General features: G+C 33.5%; 1 protein-coding gene across 3 annotated transcripts in view; it reads left to right on the forward strand.

Moving 5' to 3' along the window:
* Positions 1–26,797, forward strand: part of PCDH7 (protocadherin 7) — a gene marked incomplete at its 3' end in the record, with an annotated part of 421,934 nt that overhangs the window by 204,726 nt on the left and 190,411 nt on the right. Inside the window, exon 3 of one of the 3 annotated variants that reach the window (XM_079703327.1) lies at positions 22,727–22,815. The exons of the other annotated variants lie outside the window; for them this stretch is intronic. Within the exon in view, the coding sequence (XP_079559453.1) occupies positions 22,727–22,815 (89 nt within the window). Of the gene's footprint in view, positions 1–22,726; positions 22,816–26,797 lie in introns of those variants that run through there. 3 annotated transcript variants of the gene reach the window in all.

Consider the following 26,797-nt stretch of genomic DNA (forward strand, 5'->3'; position numbering starts at 1 on the left):
CCCTGAATCATATTTGCGGAGCTAGTTTGTTTTACTGTATATCATTTGATCATATAATATGTTTAACAACTCAAATATGGAAAACACCACACTTGACCTCTAAACCCAATTTTCATTTAGGATTGGGTAGGTCACTTACTCCTTCTGGGTCTGTTTCTATCATCTATAAGCAATTCACTAAATTAACTCGAAAACCATATGCAGATCCAATAAGCTGCAATTATTTTATCACATCCAATTTTTCTTACAAAGTTTATTCTCCTGAATAGAAAGAGAACTTTGGGTCTCTTAGTAAGATGGTGAGTGAATTTGATAATATGCAGTAATATGGGCAAAGCAGAAGTAATTCTAGGGCCTTCTACACAACTTATATAACACACATGCATTCTAATAGTAGATAATGAATGTATTACATAAATCAAAGAAATGAATCGGGTCAAAGGGTGTGATTTCTGTCCAGGTAGGTGGAAAGGTTGGCCCAACAGCAGGTCAGTATGGGAGACAGTTTTGGAGCCTCCCCAAATTACACTGTGCAAGAGAGGCAATTTTAGGTCTGATCTGGCTTTGGATACAGTGCCCTCAAAACCATTAATTATGACTAAGTTATCTCACAATTGAATAAGCACATTTACTTTCTTACCTCACAGCGTAAACTTTGGTCAGAGTTAGGAGTGAACAAAAGGTACAAAACAGTATGTATTTTTCCTCTAGGTAAACTTACAAATAGTATAACATATAAATAAATTAAAATAAGAAAATAGCAGTTGATCCATAAGGCAGGTTTTAAAAAGTTAAATGGTCAGAAATTTGGCCATTTTAACTGCCTAATTAATTTTATGCTTTTGATTTTCGCAGACATTTAAAATATAATTTTGATTTTTATATGCTAATATTTTTCAATTTCACACTTCCAAACTTTCTTATTTCTTCAAACCTATGTAAATTAGGCTTAACTGTTTTATTCATTCCCCTCACTACACATGCTTTAGTGTTTAGAGCACATTGTTCTTGAGGGTTGAAACATGGTGCATTCCGCTGGGAAGTCTTTAGGTATCTGCCATGGACTTTCACATTGCTTTCAGAAGTAAATAACAGTATATTTGAAATATCATTTGGAAATGAAACATCATTTTTATATGACCAAGGGTAATTAGAAAAGACACTAAACTCATATCCTTGTGTGGGATAAAGGACCCTCTACTTTCTGCTTTTCTTTTACATACCCAATTTTCAGTAGTCATCTGTAAGGTACTATCATCTGGTTATCGTTGGTTTGTGCTGTTTTCATTTAGATTGAATTAACACTGTCTCTTCCAGCTTTTCAAAGATGCTCATATACTTGTTAATGGCATACTCATAATACCCCCAAAACAAATGCCCTGCAAATTTTTTTCTGTAGGAAGAGACATATACCTTGGAAAGATTCATTTTCATGGTTCTGCATTTCACTGTATCTAGTTACCAGTGTCTGACTGCATTTTTTTACTCTTCTAGCCATCTGTAAAATGGCTCTGTACCTCCCAAGTACCCCCAAGTCCACACCCCCCTACACACTTCTGGAGGGCTTTATTTACTCCTACTTCTTCATAGTGATTATGGATAGTGATAATAGAGATTATCTCTGAGTCTCAACTAATCAAGATGTGTGCTTCAGCAGTTTTCTAGCTTTCCAGTAAAATGAGCAGCACAATCTAAAAGAATCTAAAGAAGACATTGTCCTGTAGAAGAAGAGGTAATGTAGAAGACAGAATGTACTGGCTTAAGAAACAGGCTTGAAATCTAAGGACATTGGGTTAAATCCTGATTTCTCCTCTTACTAACAGTGTAATTTTCTGACTTCTCTTAGCCCCACTTAATAATAAATCATAGGATTGTGGAAGACACTAAGTGAGATAATAGCATGTAATAATTTATAAATAAATAGTAAAAGAGTAGCAATAAGTTTACTATATTAGTTGATGATAAAATTATTTACTACTATTATTTAAATAGTAATAATAAAAAATTTGTGATTATTGTTATCTTTAGGTAGATTTGACATGACATGATGGCGTAATTATGAAAACATCATAAAATGTTTAGTTTCACAAAGATAGCATTCTAAAATGACTGGTAAGGATGATATTCTCACCTTGAATACTTCCCAGTCAATTTCTCATTTTTGTGGGATACCAAGGAGTGACATCCAGTGACATTTAAAAATATCAAGGAACTAAAAAGAGGGGAGAGAAAGATTCTATCCTGAGGTATCAAATCAACCCAACTCTTCCTGCGCTCTGTCATTTAAGGTGAGGAGAAGTCATTATCTCCCTGTATTCTCTTCTTTTTTAATGTTTTTACATTTTATACCCAGTTTTCCAGCTGAATGCATTATTCTTCAGGTGTATATTTCCCTTTGAACTGCCGCAAAGTATTCACACTGACAGAGAAAACGAGCTGAAAAAAGTGTCCTATTAGTATGCTTACCGAACTCTCAGCCCTTTTTTTTTAAATCTCAGTATTAATAATTAACACTGATAAAATGTGTGGCCATATTATCCTTTTTATTCTAATTTAGTCCTTTAAAACTAGATCACTCTGCTGAACCCTTATGACATTTGAGGAGGGAATAAGCTCTCATCAAATCTCAAAGTGACTTTGGAGGTCAGTTAGGGGGTTTGTTGCCTCCAGACGCTCAAAGCATTTGCTTATCTGAATTTCAGCACACTTATTAGATAATGAATTCTATGTTAAGTTCCTTATTTAGTCAAGGTTTTATCCCCATACTTGCATTCTTCTTTGCTTATACATTGTATATACTTTTGTTTTTCCTCTGATTTTGTTCTAGAGTTATATATAAAAAACTTGATGTTGCTGAAACATGATAACACTCAAGCATCTTCTGTGTGATTTAAGGAACTATGGAACTAACTTAAAGTGTAGTTAGCACTAAACCTCAGAGGTTAGCCCACTTATTGAGAAACTGTTTCATCTCAGTATTCTTCTTTTAGGTTAAAACACTCACTGTTGTTACTTTTCCTATTGCAGGTATTTTTTTTTGTAAGAAAAGCATTCTCTTAAGCAAAACAGAGTAATATCCTCCCTGTCCCTTGATAATGGGGTAATTATATAGTGACAAAACTGGTTATTCATTTTGATTCAAGAAACGTGTGGAAAATAAAACTTGGCCAAGGTTTTCTGAGGAAGTAGAAGTGAACGAGAAAGAGTCTCTGCCTTCATGGTGGAAGTCCTTTGGTTAGGAAGATACAACTTTGATTTCAGTAATTTCACTATAACATGAAAAGGAGAAAGCTCACCAGAGAAGTTCAGAGTGGTATGAAGCACAGAGAATGGAGAGGAAGATTATTCAGATGAAACAATTATAAATGCACTTACTGAAATCTTTCCATTTTATAAATAATAGCTTGGGCTGGAAGAAGGCCTTGAAATGTTATCTGAATCATAGCCTCTCTTTTTACCTACCCATCTTCTACATGATTTAAAAATAAGTACTATATTGACCTGGAAGCTTCATGTCAAGCTAAATGAAGTTAAATTATTTGTTTGTTTTACTTTTCTAATCAAGTTATTTCTTTTGTTTTTCTTGGTGCTAAACATAATTAGTTCCAAAACTCCAGAATTTATCATTGATAAAATTGTCAGCATATGGTAAATTCAGGTCTCATCTACAGAACAGATTATTTTTATGTCTCTTTTCTCTCCCTGCTCATAAATATGGACAATTACTAAAAATACGTGTGCTTTAAATAAGGCTTTTCAAACTTAATAAGAGCCTATAAATAATTTTTTAAGTTCTTGTGATTTCTTTTCAGAAGACAAATTGTAATACTCAAATCAGATGATTAGATTGGAGTAGACTGGAGTAGATTAGGTTTATTTTTTGAAAAACCAATTCATTCCTTTTGTTGTGGTTGCAAATTGTTTTTGTAATTGTTGTCTCAAGATTCGAGTTAAATATTTGGGTATTTGTCTTTATGTCACATTCCCTTTCTATCTGAAATATAGACAACAGGTTGCCTTATTTTTAAATCTTGTTTCTGATAAATTTTACTTAATTTATGCAGGTGTATATTTTTTTGACATCAGTCTCATTATCTTGTATGCCTTCTCATTACTGTACAGAAAGTGTAAGTTTATTACAAAATGAAAAAAATATTTGAAACACATGAAAATTTAAATGCCTCCTTTAAAACAGATTTTCAGCTGCTAAAATGTGATAGTCACAAAGGAAACTAAGTTTTGATACTGTATATTCAAAAGAAATCTGCAATGAGTGCTATAAAATATTTTGGTAATAAAAAGATAGAATAGCATCCTATTGTTTAAAAATAATCTACTCATTCATTTCTATTGCAAAATGTATCTTCTATGATTTTATTTCTGCTCTGAAATGCTTAACATTTCCAACGATGATGTCATTGGGGGACCCACATATGATCTGAGAGTGGTGTGCTACTCTGAGGTTGCATTCCTGTGAACCATAGTTCCCTATACTGAATTGTGCACATTGTTTCTTTTCAGTATGAGGTTTTATTTCACCAACCCAGCATTTGTAGCAAAAGGTCATCACAGCCATAGATTAAATTTTATACAATGAACAGGGAATTTGGAATATTATGAGAATTCATGAAGTTCAATAACCATTTGTTGAGCATTTACTCTATGCAAATTCTCACGAAGGATCCAAAGGTGAATGAGACTTTCTCTCTGCCTTCTAAGTGTTAGTTATTGTGATGGAGAATGACATATACAGAATTAGATGTTTAAAAGTAAAGGCGTGAGAGGCTCTAGGTTTAGAGACTAAAGGTTACCAGAACCAGAATAGGATATGAGTTGGGCATGTGAAAAACCGTAGCCAAATTTTGAAGGGTGGGTGACTAGAATTTGGTAAGCAGAAAAATGGGTAAGGTTATAGAGAATAGTGAGTGATACCAAGGATACCAATGGTGGGAAGACAGAGGTGCTGTTTGCCAACTTGGGAAAAATGGAAGGAATAGCATCTTTCCAGGAGAACGAACCTGATTAAGACATGTCAGATTTAGTGTACCTTTGAAAAATTCAGGTGATATCTAGCAGGCTATTAAAATGTATATTAGAAACTTGGGAGTAGCAGAAATACAGCATTAGGAGCCATTGGCACTATGATGATTATTAAACTTGGAGAATAGATGTGACCTTCAATTAAACATATGACACTAGAGAAGAGAGAGATTGTACCCAACACAGAATCTGAAAAAAATACTGAAATATAAGAGAATACTGAAATAAGCTTCAGAGAAGGATATTTTAAAATTAAAAAGTAAAACCAAACAAAGCGTGGCAGGCTAAGGAGAAATTTAGCATTAAGGTTATACATAGATGTTCAAAAAAATTGTTGAATTTAGTTGTATGGACTAGGAACCCTGTGTTGCCAATAGAGATTCAACAGAAGTGAGACAATTGAGAAAGAAGAAAACCAGGAGATATAATGTAAGAACACACTTGAAATTTTTTCCCAAGGTCAGCAAGTCCATTATAATGTCATTGTCAGAGGCAGGGGCATGGTTGCACCCCTTGACATCAATCTTAATAAATTTCTAAACAACTTATACTTTATGTTATGTTCAGGATTTTTTTGTTGCTCTTTCTACAAAATGTTCTGAAAGTACAACAGAGTCTGAAATTTCTGTATAACAGCTTTTGCTATCTCTCCTTGAGATATAATAATTACTCTTTTAAGTGAGTTTTGGCCTCTCATGTAACTTCTATGTTTTATTTTATAGTAGGTCATCATTTGTCCATCTCACTGGCTTGGAATTAAAATAGTATGTGACTAATTGCATTTTTGGTGAGATCCAATAATTGATATCAAACATTTTTAGTTATCATCAAACATTTTAATTTTGTGATTATAAGATTCCTGACACTGTAATAGTGCTATCAGTTGTTAGTAATATTATGCAAATAGATATGCTTCAAAACAGAAAACAATGAAATAGAATTTTCAGGATAAATAAATTCAAATTGTAAAGGACTATCCAGTTCCAGTCACAGAAGTGCAAGGTCAAAGATGCTTACCACAGCTTGTGCACCATGCAAGGGAAGAATTGCCTCCAAATGTGTTATGTGTGGAGACTTACTAATGATGATTTGTGAGTCAGATGTCACTTTTGATGTTGTTTTTATCTAAGAAAGGACAGCTATCAATGTCACATAAATGTATTCTCCTTTCTCTGTATTCATTGTTGCTTAGTAGGAATTATAAGTAGGTAGTACCTTGATAAAACTAGTCTTCCAGCCCAAGATAATCTAAATAATTGCTACATAATAATTTCCAAACAAAACTTCAACTCCTATTTAATCATGCATATGTTTATTTGGTTCATCAAAAACCTCTAGAAATGTGCATCCTTTCCAGTTACTGAGTGGCCTCTACGCGGTACCTGAATTCTTTTTTCTAGATCCAAATATCAGTTTCATCAGTGTGCAGAACTGTACAGAGCCAAAACAAATTCTAAACATTATTATAAGACTTTGGTGTTAAACTGGAATATTAGTTTACTACATTTTGAACAGGAGAATATCCCATTCCATAAATAGGAAAGTCCCTGCTTCTTCTCCAAGGCAGTATTCTTTATCTCTAAGGAGACCCAAGGAAAATCAGTGTACCTCTTAAAAGATTGCCTGGCGAGGATGAAATCAGAAAAGGAACTCTTCATCCAGACCCAGTGAGGCGGATAAGGTCTGCTGTAACATGTCTACCGTTGGCCGAGATCCTCTCCTGAAAACAGATTGCTTTGGCGCCCTAGATTCAGGGACTCTTTTAGTACTAGGCAGCAGCTGCAATTCTGTGTCTCTAACTCATGTTTGTTGTTTTTGTTGTTGTTGTTTGTTTGTTTTCTCTTCTCTTTAAGGTTATCTCTTAAGGAAAATTTTTTTAAAAAAATATGTAAATGATTTTCTCAATATCAGCTTTAGGCATGATTAAATGGCCAGACTTTGTTTCCCTCCTTGCTTCTGGTCCATTCTGTAAGATGTCTCTGCATTAGCTAAACATTCAATTAATTATCCATCAATTTCATTGTTTACTGGGTTACTCTTAAGTAATACCTGACTCTCAAAATACTGTGTCAATCAGAAACATCTAGACTGATATGTAATTTTCAAAATCATTATTTATATAGTCATAATTTCTCAGATAATTTTCACCTAAAATGAACTCATTTTTCAATTATACAAGTATTTGAGAAAATTGAATTTAGGGCCCAGTCCTTATCCTTTCCCTTCACTTTGGTTGAGGCAATGTGAATCATACATCATCTTTAAACAGGTGATTGGAAAGCAACATGTGCACACAGAACCATATTTTATCTGAGTTATTTTTTCCCCTTAAGCTTACTGCCCTTTATTTAGTGTGATCAATTGTATTCAGCCTTCACTAGTTCTTTGAGAATTCAATTTTAAGAGGCACTTTTAGTTTCCTGGACAACATTGGTTCATCTCTTTTTCCCAGAATTAATGAAGATCTAAAATCTAATTCTTGCCTATTTCAGCCCCAGACTGTTTTTTTTCCTCTTTTGTGAAATCAAACCCACATGTTTTTCCTTTGCAGTCTATGTCTGAGTATTATCTATGTCCCCAGAATGAAGTAGCTATTAAATTAGTTCTATCAATTGTCCATGGGTTTAGAGGTCCCCATGTGTGTTTTTCTTAAGTAACCACATTTTATTTCAGGGCACAAAGTACAAGACTTCTGACTTGATTACTTAGCCTCTGGTCTTTATGTTTTAGTTTTTGAAAATAGCAGGGAAAATGCATTACTCTTCTTTACCCTAATGAAAAGTTCTGAGCTCCTCTGACAGTCATTTCATTTCTGAAGGAGGATTAAATGAACGTCCCCCACATTGACTCTGAGATTTTATTTTTTTTTCTTTATTTTATCCTTCTAATAATCTTGCTCCTTTGCCTCTCCCAACCTCACCATCCCATGCACATTTTCTCCCTTCTAATACCTTATCTAGGTCATTTTGAGGGTCAAGTAATTCATTTTCTCTACCAAAAGTCATTATGTTTGAGTCATTTCAGACTATCAAGTTTCTATACTCTTTGGGGGATACTTTTTGGAATAGTCTGTTTTGTAAGTTTTCAGTTTTAAAAAGTCCTACTTAAACCTAACTTAATTCTGCTGTGTTGTGGTATATAATACAATATGTACATTTGCAAGGAATTGATACCAGAAGTTTGGGTCCTAGTTCAACCTCCATCACATTTTCGGGAAGGGAACCTAGATCAATTCACATAATATCTCACTCCCTTATAAAATGAAGACAATAATTATAATAATTATTGCCCTTTCTTAAAGAGTTATCGTGAAGTTATACCTGAACATATATTTTTAGATAGTTAGCATTTAATAAAATTCTATCAGATAACTACTTTGCTATGCTAATTTTTTTAAAGATACCTTAAATTTTTTTTCTGGTTCTGTAGTTCTTATTTTTTTTCCAGATTAAATCAGACCCACGATGTTTACGATATTTTTAAATGCATAATTGTTTTCTTGCTTACAAAAGTGTTCACTGGCCTCGCATATATTTTGCCATTAAGGTAAGTTGTTTCCTGGCCCCTTTTGAATTCCTTATCGGTTTCCAAGGCTAAGAACACATGGCTCTCTACCCATTGTGAACAAGTGCCAGTGTTTATAGCAAATATAATAAAAGTCATAGACAGAGAAAACATATTAATAGTTTCACATTTATTTTCTGCAGCTAAATGGCTTCTGTTTTTAAGAGGCCTGCATATATTTTCCTGGATTTATTGTTAACGAGTAGTAAACGACAAAAAACAGTAACTCACAGAGATATTCATCAAATAATTATTAAAGATCATTCAGTGCCCAGTAGCCAAGTGGTTCCTAAAAGACTGAGATTACAGCCAACTCTCAAAAATTCATGGCAGTAAGAAAAGCCTTGTAAAGATGACTGCCAATCACAGAGTGCGGATAGACTCTGCCAATTAGGCACCAATTCATAACACTTATTCACATCTCCTCTTAAACTACTAATTAAGCCAAATACATTTAAATGTAGAAATCAACTTTTATCAGTTATAGGAGATAATTTTCAGATCACTGTATGAAACACCCCAGTTACAATACAATTCAAATATAAAGGGCTGAAGGGAATTTAAATGAACCAAGTCACCACGAACTATCTCTAATGTCAGAGACAAATGAATTATAGATTCATTCATGCCCTCTTACACTTACACACACAAAGAGTGAAGCACCAGAAAAGAGGAACATAACATAAAGAGGACAATCTATCTATCAAAAAAGGCTTACTAGAATGATGAAATAGTATCTTTATTAAGTATCTAAAAATAAATGATAAAAGGGTAAGGAAAAATTGAAATAATAAATGAATACCTTTACAGTATATTAGTGATAACCCGAGGGTTCTACATATCCGTTTGCTTCATAGAATCACTCTGAGGAAGGTAATATTATCTGCATTTTATAAACGATGTAACTGAGAAAAAGAGAAGTAAAATTATGGTTTATACTTGATAATACTAGGTGCTCAACTTAGTAACTGTTAGTATTTATTATTCTTGCTTTGTTGCTATCAGCTCCAAAGAGGTATATTTATGTTACTACATTCAAAGCTCAGGAAAGCCTATGAAAGCCATTATAATTATTTCTATTTTAAAAATATCTTTAAGTAGGAAAAATTTAGCTTTCATTTTATATATAACAGAAGCATTAATGTATTATGCAGTTTTGAGCAAATCACTGATCTTGTTGTCTCATTATCTGAGGCAACCAGTAATCCATTCCCTTTTTCAGGGTTATTAAGGGAATTCCCCTTTTTATTTGCACATGTTATAAAACAATGCATTTTTGTAATTTTGTGTAAAGCAGTTATTTTGTGTCATCATCAAGAAATACTCTACATTGTGGGCTGACATAAATGATGATACCTGGGACCATAAGTGCAATAGATGTGTTCATATCACAACAATTAAGAACATGCTAATTATTTTTTCCCTTCAGAATACTAAGATAATAGACTCAATATAATGAGCTGCTTAAAGAAATACTATATGCCCCAAAATAGGGTAAGAATTAATACCAGGTGCTTTATTCACTGATTAAACTACACAGTTTTATTCCTTATGCCTATACTTCATTGGTAGTTCATTCTACACACACACACACATGCACACACGCACACACACCTTCATTGCATCCTTCTGCCAAGGTAGGGAAGGTGCTTCACTGAAAAGGATAATGTATGTGTATGAGAAAATACAGCACTAAGAGCCTGCTTCTGGAGTTGGTCCCATGACTCCCAAAGACTGTGGAAACAGAGCAATTAACTTTTTAATTATGCAAACCGTTCAGTAAAGCATGTATTAAAAAGATACTTAGGGGCTTCCCTGGTGGCACAGTGGTTGAGAGTCCGCCTGCCAATGCAGGGGGCACGGGTTCGTGCCCTGGTCCAGGAAGATCCCACATGCCGAGGAGCGGCTGGGCCCGTGAGCCATGGCCGCTGAGCCTGTGCGTCCAGAGCCTGTGCTCCGCAACGGGAGAGGCCACAACAGTGAGAGGCCCTCGTACCGAAAAAAAAAAAAAAAAAAAAAAGATACTTAAAGTTTATTTAATACTTTTAATGTCTCGATAATGTTGAAAATTTCAAAATAAGAAAAAAAACAAGCAAATTTATAAACTCTTAGAGATTTTTCTCTCAAATGTTCCCCTTTGTAGGATATAGCAAAAACACTTATTTACCCATATCACTAATTTCAGAACTACTAGACTGTGTTAAATAATAGAATTTTTATAGTATATGATTGAATTAGAAAATATCTTAGCTATTTCAGGACTGGGACACATATTTTTAACTGCAACATAAGCCCCATGCCTCTCTGAGGAATATTTATTTTAATTATGCCTATCAGCTGATATAAATTATTGAATTTGCTCAAACTTGCTTAAGAAAAAGAAGCTTCCTTAGATACAGTAACAAATGAAAATAAATTGAAAAGTAATTTCAAAACCACTGGCATAAACAAGTAAAAGCACATATATATCATCTGCACAAAAGATTTTCCAAGTCCTTTATTCTCAAGTATTATATCTTATTAAATTTTTAGTAGTCAGGAGAAGATATGCCTTACAAATATAGATTGATAACTCAATCGTTGCTAATAGTTAAGCTAGTGTAATTTGGTTTTCATACTGAAGTAAGAATATTGCTTTTTTATTTGAAATGGAATCATTTCATGTATTTAGGAACATGCAGAAAAGATAATGCATATTTCAGTGTGGGATTAAGTGAAAATATCTGTTTTCACTGAGAAGCTGGCATATTTAGTTTGCTAATAATTGACCTAGTCGTCAAGCAACCAAAAGCTCCCATCTGCCCCTGCTGCTCATTTGTATCTATTGTGTATATTTTAGCTTCAGTGCTAAGGCCTTCATTTCCTTCCATTGGAAGAAGACAGGGCATTTCTGAAGTGCTTAAGACAGTTCTCTTGCCTCAATAGGGGAGAAAAAAACAGAAAACATAATATAACTACATGGAGAGATGCCTACCTCTGAGCTCTTTTCATTTTAGCAGCTTGAGAAATATTGGTACACGTTATTGCTCAGACACACATTTTTTTCTAAACAAAGGTTACTGCCATCGATTCCAAAGAGAAAAAGTATCCATTATAATATTTTTTGCACTTCATTTAGCTAGCGTCCTTATTAATTGGACTTTGCGAACTATCTACTTGTACCTGATGTGCCTTCCTAGACAATACTGAGGACAAATATTTTATTTGATGGCAAAACATGTGGAGAATTTGACTTATCAGTTGCTGTATATTTTGGATATTCATTCTGAAATTTATGAGCAAATTTTAAGAAGACTCAGTATTGCTCACCTGGGAAACACACACGCATGCATGAACACATGCATGACACACCATCCTGGATAGGCTGGGCTGAGAAGGCTAAAGCACTTCATGGAAATAATTTGAGTAATAAGCTATGCCTCCAGAAAGACTTTATTTTGGAAATGTTCCATTAAATTAAAGTCAATAGTTTAATCATTTGCAGATTTGACAGCCTCCTACCATATTGAGACTTTTATTGTAAAAATAAGTAATATTCCTATATTAAAGTAAGTTTATTAAATTGCAAATAGAAAATGTGTAGAGCATGTGCCTTTAAAATTTGGGTTGATTTTTCTCATTATGTAACATGCCAACTTGGATTGCAATATAATCTCTTTGGTAAATAACTAACGAAAGGACTATAAGGTTAATTTAAGGCTGTAGTTTTCTAATGCCTTCTCCTGCTTCCCACCTACCTCTCAAGAATAATATGTATACTTACATTTTTACAGTGTATACTTAGGGAACTGTGCTGATTAAGTTAAAATAGCTGTATCTTTAGTTAGAGTATTTAAAAATATTGTTTCAAGGTAATTTCACTGGATCATTCAAATATTTCATCATTTCAAAATATCCTTTACACCTAAAAGTCTGGTTTTCCTTACAAGGGATTTTGTTTTATAATATAAGCCTAAAAATCCTTTGGGAGCAATTACGCCTGACTCTGATAATGCATAACAGGTCTCAACAAGAAACTGTGCCCAGAGACTGATACTGACAGAGTCGGCATTTCAAGTTTCTGTTGAAAATGTATGATAATCCGATGTAAATGTACCAGTTATTTATAATAACAATTTCAGTATTGCAGTATATTAGGCTTTTCAAGCTATTTGTCTCTTCACTGGAACCCAGCCATAACTGTGTCCTTGGCTTCTGCAATGCTTTTTATAATAAAGTCCTTCTGATACTAGTAATAAACTTCATGGAAGCAATCCAAGATAGACCCTACTGATAACTGAATTCCTTTTAATAGTGAATTGTATTCTTGTGAGACTCCAGCATAGTTATTTTCCTTTAGAGTTAAGGGTTTTATGTTGAAATAGTATTTATTTATTTATTTATATCATTGAACAGTCTCACTGCTATGACTAAGAAAATTGCTCCATAAAATACTTGGTAATGTAAATGTGAGAATGAAAGTTATACATCTGATGATTTATTAAATTTATGGCTTGTAGGAACATGACTGTCTCTATAAAGGAATCTAACATACACATTGGAGATTATTCTAGTAATGCCTTGTAAAAATGGGATGCTGTTGTAATTTGAAATCTCAAAAGCATGAACCACTGAAGAGATATGCTTTCAGCATTTGTAATCATACATGGCCTGGCTTTGCAAATCTAAATTTGATGTAGGAAAATTTAGAATACACATTTATTTTAGAAATACTTGCTCTTACACAGACTGTAACTTTCCATGTACATGCCTACTTTTTTTTTTTTTTTTTTTTTTTTTTTTTGCGGTACACGGGCCTCTCACTGTTGTGGCCTCTCCCACTGCAGAGCACAGGCTCTGGACGCACAGGCTCAGCGGCCATGGCTCACGGGCCCAGCCGCTCCGCGGCATGTGGGATCTTCCCGGACCGGGGCACATACCCGTGTCCCCCGCATCGGCAGGTGGACTCTCAACCACTGCACCACCAGGGAAGCCCTACATGCCTACTTTTGATGTATTTCCTTACCTGTTTCTTTTATTGGCAAGAAATGGAAAGGTCCATTAAGAGTAGGAAGTTTGCTTCCATGTCCTGGCTATTGTAAATAGTGCTGCAATGAACACTGTGGTACATGACTCTTTTTGAATTATGGTTTTCTCAGGGTATTAAAAAAAAAAAAAAGAGTAGGAAGCTTAATTGAGTTCATGTTAGAAGAAAAACAGACCAAGGTTGATGAGCACAGACCTGGAATTTGAGACCAGTGATTACCCCAGAATGAAGAATATTGGTGTGTGTGTAGCCAAGAGGGACACAGGGTTATTACCAGTGCTCTGAAACTGCATTTGGCATATCAAAATATATTTAACCTATTTCTTCGTCTCCCAGGAATTAAACTTCAGAACTTTTGGTCCACATTTTAAAGAGTGGATTTTTTTTTTTTTTTTTTTGGTCTTGAACTTTTCAAAAGCTTTTATCATCACACTCTGTGAATTGATTTTCATTGAAACTCTACTGAGAAATTCAGCATATTTGGTCAGTAAACTTTTACTTAAAAAATGGTGATTTCACCTTCTTCTTCTTATAATGAACCCGCATTAATCGAATAATTGACTATTTAAAAGACTCAAAAAGTTTATGCATACAATATAAAATTTTACAAAATTTTATTTCCATAAGTGGAAAAATATACAACAGCAAAATACAAAAGCATATTTTGTGCATAATGTACAAATAGAGAAGATATACTAAGGCAAAGATTTCAAAGATTTGGTTTCTTTTTATACAGTACTCTTATAATAAACTTAGCTGTCATTTTTACAATGAAATCCATGTGGCATATGGCTTATTTTCAAGGACCCCTCCCCCACAGGAAATGTATCACTTAAAGATAAAAGAGCATATATGTGGCAGGGGAAAGAAAGAATAGGTTCTTCTCATATATTAGTAGGTCCATATGCTGTTTATTAAATTTGATGCTATTTAACTAATTCAGATAGCTGATTCAAATAAGAAGAAATCAGCAACTTTGTGGAAGTATAATGCAGTTTTATCATCTGTCAGATTTTTCAAGAGGATACCATATTTTATAGGCTTGAAATAAAACATTATGAATTAATACATCCATAACGAAATAATATATATGCTTCAAGGGAATAGCATTGCCCAAAGTTGGCATTTTAGTTCATGTAATTTAAATTATAGTATTGAAAAAGGTGTTCTCATGTATTAACTGAATTCCAACTTAGAGCATGCTGCCTGCTTCTCTGGTTGTGCATGAGTATGTTGAGGAGGAAATAATACAAAAAAAAAAAAAGTCTGACTAAGAGTCTGAGATGTTTTACAGTCAAAGAACAGCTTGTGTTTTAAAAAGAAATTAAAATACATTAACTCGGAACAGTGGGCAAAGTGTTTCAAATGAAGGATACGGTGAACAGACTGTTTCACTTCCCTTCCATTCCACATATCTATGAATAATCATTCCTTGAGGTTTAAAATTATAAATAACACTGCAGAGTGGAGTTATTTTGATTTTACAAAGGAAATCATCCATTTTGTTTTTATTTTCATTTGGGCAAACTCAAAATGGCTTATCATAGCTTCTGCTAAACTTATTCAAGATTGAAGCATTTTTGACAAAAAAAAAAAAAAAAGTTTCCCAATTGTGAGTAGATTACTACTTTTATGTGGCTAAATTCACACAGAATTGACAACTGTTGTTTGACTTGGCAAAGTTAGAATATGGTAGTTGATACCAAGAGAGGGGAGGTAGCAAAAAAAAATTGTAAGGAAAAGAGAAATTTCAATGAAGAATCTATATGCAATTGTGCTCAAGGGAAGGATGGTTGAATAGGGACATTTTATCCTAAAGTTATCACCATAAGTTGATTATTCTGTGTCCTGCCCTCACATATATGTACACATACATGAGACCAGAAAAATGAAGGTAAAAATTTGTCATGTAATATTTAATTTCAGTTATTAGTACTGTCATTTGTAAGTGCTGTATAATGAGTGCTACATGGAGTTAGACAATGTCTATTTGGATACAGAGCTTTACTATTCATATTTATAAAGTCAGTATATGAGAAATTATAAAGTGAAAACTTGGTTACATTTTTAACAATATATAAATTTTTTTACAACAAAATTATCTTGAAAATAATTTCTAGAATTATTTGCATGTGCATTGGGTGGAATAAAATGCTGTATTTATTTATTTATTAAGCTGAATTAATTAAAGAATAAATTAATGTTTTCTGGGTCCAAGGTCCAACCATAATTTCCATTATTACTTTGGCTTTAATGCTTTATTTTCTTTGCTTGTTCTTCTGATAACTTAGTGTGGGTTGAACTGTAATGGTGGAGAAGTCAGTCAAGATGATGGATTAGTATAAAACATACTTTGTAAGAAAAGGAATAGGCTAATCCTAAACTCTTCATAGAATAATTCAAACTTTCTCACCTAAAATTCACAGTGCTCTTATCGGTCACTGGTGTATTATTACAGCCAGTGTTTGTACACTGAGCCTGGATATTTATTGTGTTTTATAAAATTTGAAACCTGGGCCTTGATGAAGTTTATTTTACATTTTAAAACCGTGCTTCTCTACTAAGTGTATTTTTTTCCTGTGTGCCCTAATTGTCAAAACTAAGGTGCATCAGCAGAAAATAGTTTGCAGTTGGGAAATAGTTTTTAACATTCTATCCATGAAGGCCTTGAAGATCAAAGATAGACTCTTGATGGTAAAAACCAGCATGGGGAAAAATCATAACATTCTCTGTGTACCACACTCTTAGTAAAAGTATTTTCTAGATAAGTTGACATTGATTGGTAGACTTTATGAGCCTCCTAATTCTCAATTCCAGGCCGCGAAATCACAGTTGCCAGTTCAGATTCTTAATATATTGTTCATAAGGGTTAAAATATATTTTTATTTACATATTCATTTATTCATTCATTGCTAAATGTAACTGAAGTCTAATTTCAAAGAGAGCTGGGAGATTCATGTCAAGTAAACCTCTATAAGAGATAAACCTCTATAAGAGATGGAAGAGGTTGGTTAAATTTGTCTTAAGTTTTTACCATCCATTTTTTTTTACACATTCATTCTATATTTATGATGATACTGGAATATGTTTTTCTAAAATTGAAGTTTGTTTGTATGTTTTCCTGGGAGAGGATAGGATGAGGCTGGGTGGAAATCAAGATTCTTCTATGGGTTTGCTAAGATCTTCATGAGAAGTGATTCTCTTTGGAGTTTCCAGGGTAGTTCATTTCATATTATTGTATTTCTGTTTTGTTTTTTTGTCTTTTTTTGTTTTTGTGGTATGCGGGCCTCTCACTGTTGTGGCCTCTCCAATTGCGGAGCACAGGCTCCGGACGCGCAGGCTCAGCGGCCATGGCTCACGGGCCCAGCTGCTCCGCGGCATGTGGGATCTTCCCGGACCGGTGCATGAACCCGTCTCGCCTGCATCGGCAGGCGGACTCTCAACCACTGCGCCACCAGGGAAGCCCTGTATTTCTGTTTTTTAAATCGCTCATAGTCACCTTTAACCTCCCTACCCATTCTACTTCACTGCTGCCCTTTTCAATACTGTTTATAACTTCCATTCTCTCCCCCTGACCTCATGCTACTCTGTGCTCTCGGCATGATAACCAATTCACTCTCCTTAAATATGCAACAAAACGCAATATATTACTGAGTGTTCTAATTAACTGCCACATGTGAAAATACTTTACATATTTCATCTCACTTAATCCTCATGACATTCTTAATATGTAGCTTTTATTATTCACAAGAGAGCAAAAGAAGGCTCACAGACCTTAGGTGATTTGCTCAAAACCATGCAGCCAAAATAGCTGAGATAGGGTTTGAGGAAACTCTGTCAAACCAAAAAACTCACGTCCTTTCTATTACAACATACTGTGTCTAGCCATGCCCTTCTTTCACTGGAATGATCTTAACCCCTTTCACCTCTGTCTCTGTCCTGCTGGCAAATTCTTAAGTTTACTGCAAGTATCACCTCTTCTGTGGAGCCTATGTTGACCCTCTCCTGCTTAGCTCTTTGCATATCACACATCTGTATTAGAACATATCATAATGTCACTCTTCTCACTATTTTTTTGGCTTTGAAAAGTATGGTAATCATTTTTCATAAAAATATTTTATTTATGTAGGCATGAAATGACTTTGTTATGACTATTTTAAAATATGTTTCAGTTAATTATTTTTAAACAGTCAATTTTATTTTTGAATATAATGAATACCAATGATAACATATGCCACATAAAAACAAAAGCACTTTGAGTCATCTACAGTTTTTAAGTGGCTAGAGGAGTTCTGAAACACAAATGGTTAAGTACTGCTGGCGACAGCAGTGTCTAGTACAGATTGAACACTGTTTAAATATTTGATGAACAAAACTGAATAATCAAATTGATATAACAACTTTTAGTTGCAGAGACTATAAATGTACTATGTGAGGGTTTAGGATTTACATAGTTTTATAAATTTACTCAAACAATTATAAGTCAAGAAGAAAATGAGTAAAAACCACATTAAAATATGTTTTTCTTAGGGAAAACTAAATTCAGAATATTAATTATATCAATCAAGTAAATCATATATTAATTAAAATTAAAATTCTAAGTGAACATTATTCAATACATTAATCAATGTTGAAGCAGGCACTCAGGTAGCCTATTAGTTTGTATGGAGGACACAGTGGGTCATGCTATTATAGCTATAAATTGTGAGATTGTTTTAGAGAGCAGATTTGTAAAACAGAAATTTGAAAATAATAAAGCGGAATATTATAGATTTGCTAGAAGATTTATAAAATGTTTTTGATGCAACTAAATCTTGAAATTTTAATGAAATTGTTAGAAAAATTTATCACAACTCCAGATTTATATATGACAATACTTTTTCATTATGAAAATTTATTTTTAGGAAGTAGTGTGTGATATTAAGTAAAATTAATGAACATCTTCAGTTAAAGAGGAAAAACCAAAAGCATATTTCATGCTTTTATTGAGTTAAGAAATTTTAAACATCATATACTAGCATTATTATATCACACTTTAAATTTACATATAACAAACCTAATTAAAATGTATAATTCAGTATTAGTAACAAAAGTTTGCACTTAAATCTCTTTAATATTATCTTCTAATTTCTTCATTACACAATTGTTTTACTAAAGTTTGTAGTTGATAATATTAAGCACTGTTATTTAGCTGATTTTTATTGCCATTAAATTAAGTAATCTATACTTTTAAACCTTAGGAATGTAAAATACCAAGCAAGATACTAGAAAACCACCACTTACTAAGGAGAGCTAAATAAAGGGTTAATAATCATTCTTTCATTTTAAATCAGTTCTACTTTTTACTGATTAAAAAAAAACTTCAGGTGTTGCCTACCCAATGATGTTATTCCCCTTGTATTTTCTGTTTTTTTCCTCCTCGTGGTCTTAATACTCAAGCGCTGACTGATAACCTTACCCAGGGTTTGTACGATTGTTTATTTTATACTTAAAAACAATACTGTTTGTTCCTCTTTAACAAAAACTGAATTGAGCCATGTCATATCTGCAGTGGAGCAGTTTCCTGAGTGCAGAAAGAACATGTAGCATTCCTTCCTCTGCAAAGCTTTTCAGATTCCACCTCTTTTCCTATTGCCACCAGGGCAGATCTTAACCCCGTCCTGCAGGAGCTAGTAGGAAACACCAAACACTCCAGCCCTGCCTAGACACACTATGGACACTAGCATTAAGATGGATAAATTGTCCTTTTTGATAACTTTCCAGCAACTCTTAGCAAGAAGGAGAATGAGAAAAAATTGAACCAATTTATTGCCTGGAGTGTGGCCCCCTAGGAGGAGTATATTAGACTGTGTTCAAAAAAGCCCTGGGTATGAATGTGAGAGACTGAGGGAAAGTTTTAGGGTCAGAACCTGAGCTAAAATATCAGTTTTCTAATTGTTAGAGAAAATGTATTTTTAAGATGGACCTTACAAATAGGATAAAAAACATTACTGTTATCAGGAATGTTTATGCAATATGGTAATGGCCTTTTCTCATATATCCTTATACCAGACAAGCCAGGTTTTGATAAAACTTTAAGGACATCAAGCAGAGAACAGCAGTTTCACTGGCTAATTAATCTCCCTCTTTATATGTAGTTTGATGCGTCTCTACTACATATCAAGGTGTGTTCTGTTTCTCCCACCATACAATCTATTCTGGGTTGACTAACTTCAGACTTGTCAGCACTAAACAACCTCCTTCCCACCACATTGCATTAGGCTGTGTCAGCTTCCTTTTCTGCAAACGGTTTCTTTCTTTCATCCTTTGTCCATATCTGTCTTCTCAAAGTTCATCCCCTTATCTCTTCGCCTTTAACTTCCAAGCACTATGATGTTTGATGCTTATTTTTGTTCCCCACCTAATGATTATATTTTTTGAGGATATGAACCGAGTCTTATGCCTTATTCTTTGGCATTACAGCTCGATGTTGCGTTCTCTGTGCTGCCTATTTCACTAAGTCACACAGCCTTTATATACAATATCTTAGTATTCGTATTTCTACTTTTATCATACATTTTTCCAAAAACAGAAACCTCATAGCGTTGTCTATAAGCATATTCCTACCAAATACCACTTTAGTAACAGAGATGATTTTGTTATTCTAGCCCTACCTTTTAAATATGAAAAAATAAATAGCTTTCACTTTTATTTCTCTTAATCTACAAAGTTCTGTTGTCCACTCTATGAATTCATGACTCGAAAATTTCAGTTTAATCTTTTCAGTTGCCATTCTATGTTGTTTTAGTTATTTATAAACTCGGCTATTTATAAAATAATTTTATTACTTGTTACATCTTGATAACTTGTACTATTCGTGATCATCTATGTTTTGTGTGTGTATATTTATTTTCCAAAGTTTCTCATAAGTACACCTTTGTTTATTTTTGTATCTTTCACAGTGCAGGTTAATTTCCAAATATATTGTCTCATAATTACCTACCCTTCCTAAGATCAACCGAAGAATTTACTATATATCAAATCCTTGCAGTATTAAGGATTCCTGTACAAAAAATGCTGTATTTCATGCTAGATTAAAGTATTTTGCCACAAATTAAGAGCACGAGGATTCCTTTTTTTTTGTTGTTCCTGGCTTGGGAGATTCCCACACTTGATTCTTCCAAAGATAAAATGCTGATCCCCAAATAATCACTTAGGAATATTTAAATGTAGGAATAATTATATTTTTGTTACTTTGATATTACTGGAATTATGTAGGTTTTAATTTTGGAGGGAGATTTAAATTTTTAAATATTATGTGTAATGGCAGGTAATATTTTTAAAATGAAATACAAAATTAAAAATTTATAATAAAAAAACAAAGCTACCAAAAAATTGTGTTCAATCATATCAGATAAAATGTAAGTTGGCTACAAAAAAAATTAAGTTTGCTACTTTGAGCTCATTTATTTTAATTCAACAGGCCTAGATACTGCATGTGCCTTCAGAATTCTTTGATGCTAATCTTTTATGATAACCAATTAGAACTTCCAAATTTCTCAATTCAAGGGCTGACTAATACTATTACCTAAGCATTAAGTGGGTATGTTATTTTAAACAGAGATGATGGCTAATAATAAGCAGTGTGTCAAAGACCAGAGAAGTTGAGAAACGGGAAAGTTTTGAGACATCCTGTCTAAACAGGATTAAGGCAAAACCAAAAGGATTATCATGCTTCAAACCCCAAAGATCTTTGTGATAGCTGCTTTCCTAAACATCAGGATTAAAGGTTAGAATCACATTCAGAAACAAGAATGCAAACATGTATTCACAGAAATCCCTGTCTTTAGGGAAAAATTCAAGAATGTCCCAGCCCTTCTGTAAATATTACACTAAGAAATGTATTGGTGTGAGGGGTCAAAAACATTTTATTTTTCACACAAAAACCTAATCTCTCCTACCTTTCAACTTTACAGTACTTAAAAAAAAAATTGTATTTTTTTTTAGAACAGTTTTGGTTCACAAAACAATGGAGAGGAAGATACAGAGGTTTCCCGTGTGCCCCCTGCCTCCACAAATGCATAACCTTCCCCCTTACAATGTCCCCCACCACAGGGGAATACCTCTTCTTCATAAAATATGCATATTTCAATCAAGTTATCTCCAGTCTGTCTAAAAGCTACTCTAAATAGTGTAAAAATATCATTTTTCATATAAAGTTTGTATTTAAATAAAAGCATACAAAGTTAAAGATTTCTTTAAAAGCAAATACTTAGAGCAAAATCTGTAGCAGTATTTGGTTTTCAGGTGTGGTATTATCTCCTATATTGATTTATAAAAGCAGTTAATCACTATTAAAATTCAACTCATTTAGTATTATCAACTTTTTAAAAAAATTTTTCACTCTCTTTCCATATAATTCTATATATTTACTTTTAAAAAATTACATATAGTCCAGATTAAACCATGTCTACAAAAATATAATTAAAACACAAAACTTTTTGCAACTTTTATTAGTTTGACTTATTGCAGTATATAGGGATTCTACAAATCTAATTCTTTTTTTTTTTTTTTTGTTAAATCAACAAGTTGAAGTCGTTTTGATATCAAAACTACATGCCCTTAGGAGAACATAAAAGGGAATATGTGTTGTGAGCAATTAGATGTATGTCAATTAGATGGAGGCAGAACAAATAAATGGTTATAATCCTACTGTGTGTTGGAGGAAAAATACATATACATTTGGTTTTGTTTATCCAGTAGTTTTTTTTCTCTCTTAAATCTGTTGTAAAAAACAACAACAACAACTATACCTATAGAAAAATGGCCTGCCTTAAACTACCCAGTCGAAAAGTGAGAATAAGATGGTAGCTCATTACTTGTAGCAGCCCCCGTGTCCTAGACTTGGAAGATGATAGTTGGAAAATGTTCGGATTAACGCCGTTAGAAGTACCTAATTTGTTTAAATTATCTTTGAAATTTATCTAGATTTTTTTAAAAAAGAAAACAAGCTCAGGGTTTTTGGAAATTGTTTTATTGGCAAGGTCTATGGATGGACACCATTGTGTAGGGGCTGCTGATCTTCCCTTTACAAATTTCCCCATCTCCCTTCCCCAGGTGTTGCTGTCATCACTACCTTTCCCTTCCTCCCCTTTCCTCATGGCAAGACGCATGGAAGAAGAGTGCTGTTAAGGCCTCTCCATTAATGAACAGGTATGGTGGTTCTCATGAATCAGTGCAGTGCCCCTCTTCTGCGTTCTCCATTAATAGTCTATCTCTTTTATATTGAGAAGACTCATTTACCCACCTACACAGAGCCTACTGATACAGAAAAATCACTCAACCTGAGTATATCTTTACATATTTCAGCATGCTATGCATTTCAGAATTCCCTGTGCAGTTGCAGAATACTTTTTAAATGTAGAGAAGTACAGAAGAATTAATTATATCATTTTCAGAGAAAGGTGCTATGCAGTTTCCTCAACTGATTGTACAGGAATAAAATGGACCTTGTATGCGTCTATATGCCTCTTTCAATGTTATACAAATACTTTTTATATAACATATCTTTGAAAAGTGTTAAATGGAAATACTTTGTGAATTTTAACTCAAAATTCAATTATTATAGCATTTGAATTTTCAAAAGCATTACACAAAACTGTATGTACATTAATTATAATGCTTATTGATCTGGTTATAGAAAATTTGGTATGAGCCAGTTCAAATGAATCTAAATACAAATCGATGTCATCCAGATGTCAGAGCTGAACGTATGTTAATTGCTTTCCTCAAAACTTTCTTTTGTCAATTCAGCTGGTGGCATGTGAGGGAGGTGGGGGGCACTATTTCTTTCAGCAGTCCCAAGATTACCTCATTCAGGCTGCTACATTTTGAAAGGAGCTAGGCCCTCAGGGCTCAAACAACAGCAGAGTCATAACCTATAAAACATAAATACTAAGTCATCACAGAGAAACACCCACCTTCTTAATTTCCTTTTTCACTAGCGGAACTGATCCTCCTAGCTCCTGTAGGGGCTTGTTTTGAGGATGTGTCAGGCTCTGCATTACATCCTTGTGACTATCCAGATCTTTGAGACATGTAACTAGAACACTACCTTTGGGCTAGGAAGATTATTGGCAGATGTCTTAAAAACAAAACAAAAGGCAGATGTCTTAAAAACAAAAACAAAAAAAACAGTGATTGTGTCTATAGGTGTGCAAGTGTGTGGCAGCACTATTTGTGGTATTCCTTAAAATAGTAGCAAAATTAAATCTTGTTTGTGTACATAAACAAAGCAAACTCTTTTGATTTATTGGCATTTTCACTGATGCAACCATTAACCATTAAAGGCTGGAGCATTAATCTTCATTCAGGAATGCATGGCCTCTTACTCCAAAAATCTCTGAAATCATTGGCTGGCCTTCATGATCCCATTTCTACCTACATTTCTAGTCCATATTTTATACCTTTACCCTGATTTACACTGTACTCTGGACTCCCCATCTTTCTCAATGGCTTTCCTGTCCACAGACCTTTGCATTGTTGGGTCTTTCCATCTGGAGAGCACTTTCCCCAGGTCTGTTTGGAAAACTCACAACAATAATAAGAGCAAACATGTACAGAGGGTTTACTGTGTGTCGGACACAATGTAAATAAACATAATAATCTCCACTTTCTTAATTCATCCATACAAAGGAACATAGAGTTAGAAATTATTATTATTCATATTTAATTGATAAAAAATGGGGCTTGGAGAAAACTTAAAGTGGCCAAAATCACTCAGAATTGACTGAAGTACCATGTACCTTATGTAGTGTCTCCTGATTCCTCCCAAGCAAAGCTAGGATTCTCATTCATGTTCAACTCTGAGTTTCTATGATTCCATCTTATCCTTTTTGAACTCTTCTATGTCCACAGTGTTTGTTACTCACTAAATGCTGAGCAAATGAATGAATTTTTAGAAAGAAGTCATTCATCCTTTTCACCCTTGCATGTACCCTTCTCCTCATCCACACTTTCCTCTACTCTGTTTTTATTCCCCTTAGCTTGTGGCTCTTGACTATTATTAGATTCACAGATGACTTAATAAATTGTATTATAAGAGATCAGTCACTATTTCCCCCTAATTTTAGGACCTGCAATTAAAAACCAAGTAAGTATAAAATAATTGAAAACACAGAAAAAAGATCATTTAAATTTTATAAAATGTATCAAATCTAGTGGTAAGAAAAGAAGCACAGATATACTTATATCTCACATGGAAAGAAGGAAATTCAACCAAAATGTTCTAAAGTTTTGAGGGAAGATTATCAGAGAAACACATTTTTTTACATTACAGGCAAATAAAGGAAATGTGCACCATATAAGAAAAGAGTCGTTTACCATACAAGAAAAGAAAGAAATGGAGAAGTAAAATTAGATGAGGAAAAGAGGATAAACCAAGAAAGAAAAGAAAAATCTTTGAGAAAATAGAAACAAAAATATTTTAGGAAAATGAATAAATTGAAAAGCAATAAAAAATTGAAGGAAAGATATTGAAAACCACGGACCTGAAAGAACTTTAAGAGAATATGAAATAAAACTTGGAGGGGAAAAAATAATGCAGGTATAGAAAAAGGACTTTATTAATGAGTTCATGTTTCCGTTATTCTTAGAAAAGTCTTTGAGGTAAAATGGCTGGAAAGAGAAACGGGAGTTAAGATACGTTACCTTGTGTACACTATATTTTTCTAGGACTTTTTAAAATGGAAATAGTGCTTTTGAGAGCAAGATAAGCACTTAAGCATTAACTTGGAGCTATGTACTTAGAACTAAAAGAGTTGTGCCTAGAGGGTACAATTGAGCAGACCTTGATGGAAAATTAGGATACAAGTCAAAATACCCTCCTCTCCCCACTTTCTACCAAGATAATCTTAGAATTAACCAATCTGTTAGCCCTGTGAATATAAGGATCATTTCATTTCTATTTTTCTTTATGTGGAGTGCCTGGAGCATAGAATGAATATTTGCTGAATTAGTCATGGAATTTTAAGAGTTGGTAGAGAGATTATGGCCCAGCCAATCAAGTCTTAGATTGTTCATGCATCCCTCAGCACCATCATAAGAATCATTAATCTCTGCTCGAATGATTCCAGTGACACAAAATCCAGAGGTGGCTCACTTTATTTGAGGACATGTTTAACTTTTCAGCTTTTTCTTATATTTCTTATCAAATTCTGCCTTCCCATAACTTGAATCCATTTATCTTGAATTTTCCCATTGGGAAAACACAAAATCAGTTCTATTCCTTCTCCAAATGAAAGTACTTCCAGGACCTAAATTCAGATAAACACTCTATCCTAATGTCTAGCTATATAATGTCTCTCTCTTTCTCTCTCTCTTTTTTGTTTATAGCCCAAGTTTTCCTAACTGTTCTATGTTACTTGATCGCAAATACTTTTAGCATTCTGGTTATTCTAATTTAGTGCAAGATACTTTATCAAAAGGACAAGGAATTCATGATGGGCTCCCTCGGTTTTTATGCTTATATTTGTTCAGTATGAAGAACCCAGAAAATCCGCTTAAATAACTTCAGGGGGATAAAAGGAGGTGCAGTTTAAAACTGCATATAGGTTTGATCTGAATTTGTACAGAATAAAGGTATGGCTTGGCTAGTATATAATATAATATATAAATAAAATAAGTACAAGTATGCACAAAAATGAATGAAAAAAGAAAAAAATGAATTAAAAATAGTGTTTGATGCAAGTAAAATAATTTTGTGTCTACTTTTTATTTCTTAATTGAATAAATATTTCAGTTTGAGTTGGTGCCTGATATGAGTTTTTCTTTAAGATGCCCATTCACCATTCTAACAAATTTGGTACAAAAAAATACATATCCTTACATAGATAATACCAGTGGAAGTAAAAGGCAAACAAAACAAAAGCAGAACAAAACAAAAACTATTTTCTCAATGCAAATTATTGACTTTAATGACTAAATATGTGCTTGCATATAACACTATGTTACATGGAGGTCAAAATAGAGCAAAATAAGATTGAAAGATATATAAAGGATGCCCTGTCAGATATGGACTTTCCTCAATAAACGTTACCACAAAGTAAATTCTTCATGTATGTGAACTCTTTCTTAATGCCAAATTGCTACCAATGTCCCTTGGTGAGTCCTATTTATAAGTAGGTTACG

This window comes from Hyperoodon ampullatus, assembly GCF_949752795.1.
Source record: "Hyperoodon ampullatus genome assembly, chromosome: 1".
Taxonomy (NCBI): domain Eukaryota; kingdom Metazoa; phylum Chordata; class Mammalia; order Artiodactyla; family Ziphiidae; genus Hyperoodon; species Hyperoodon ampullatus.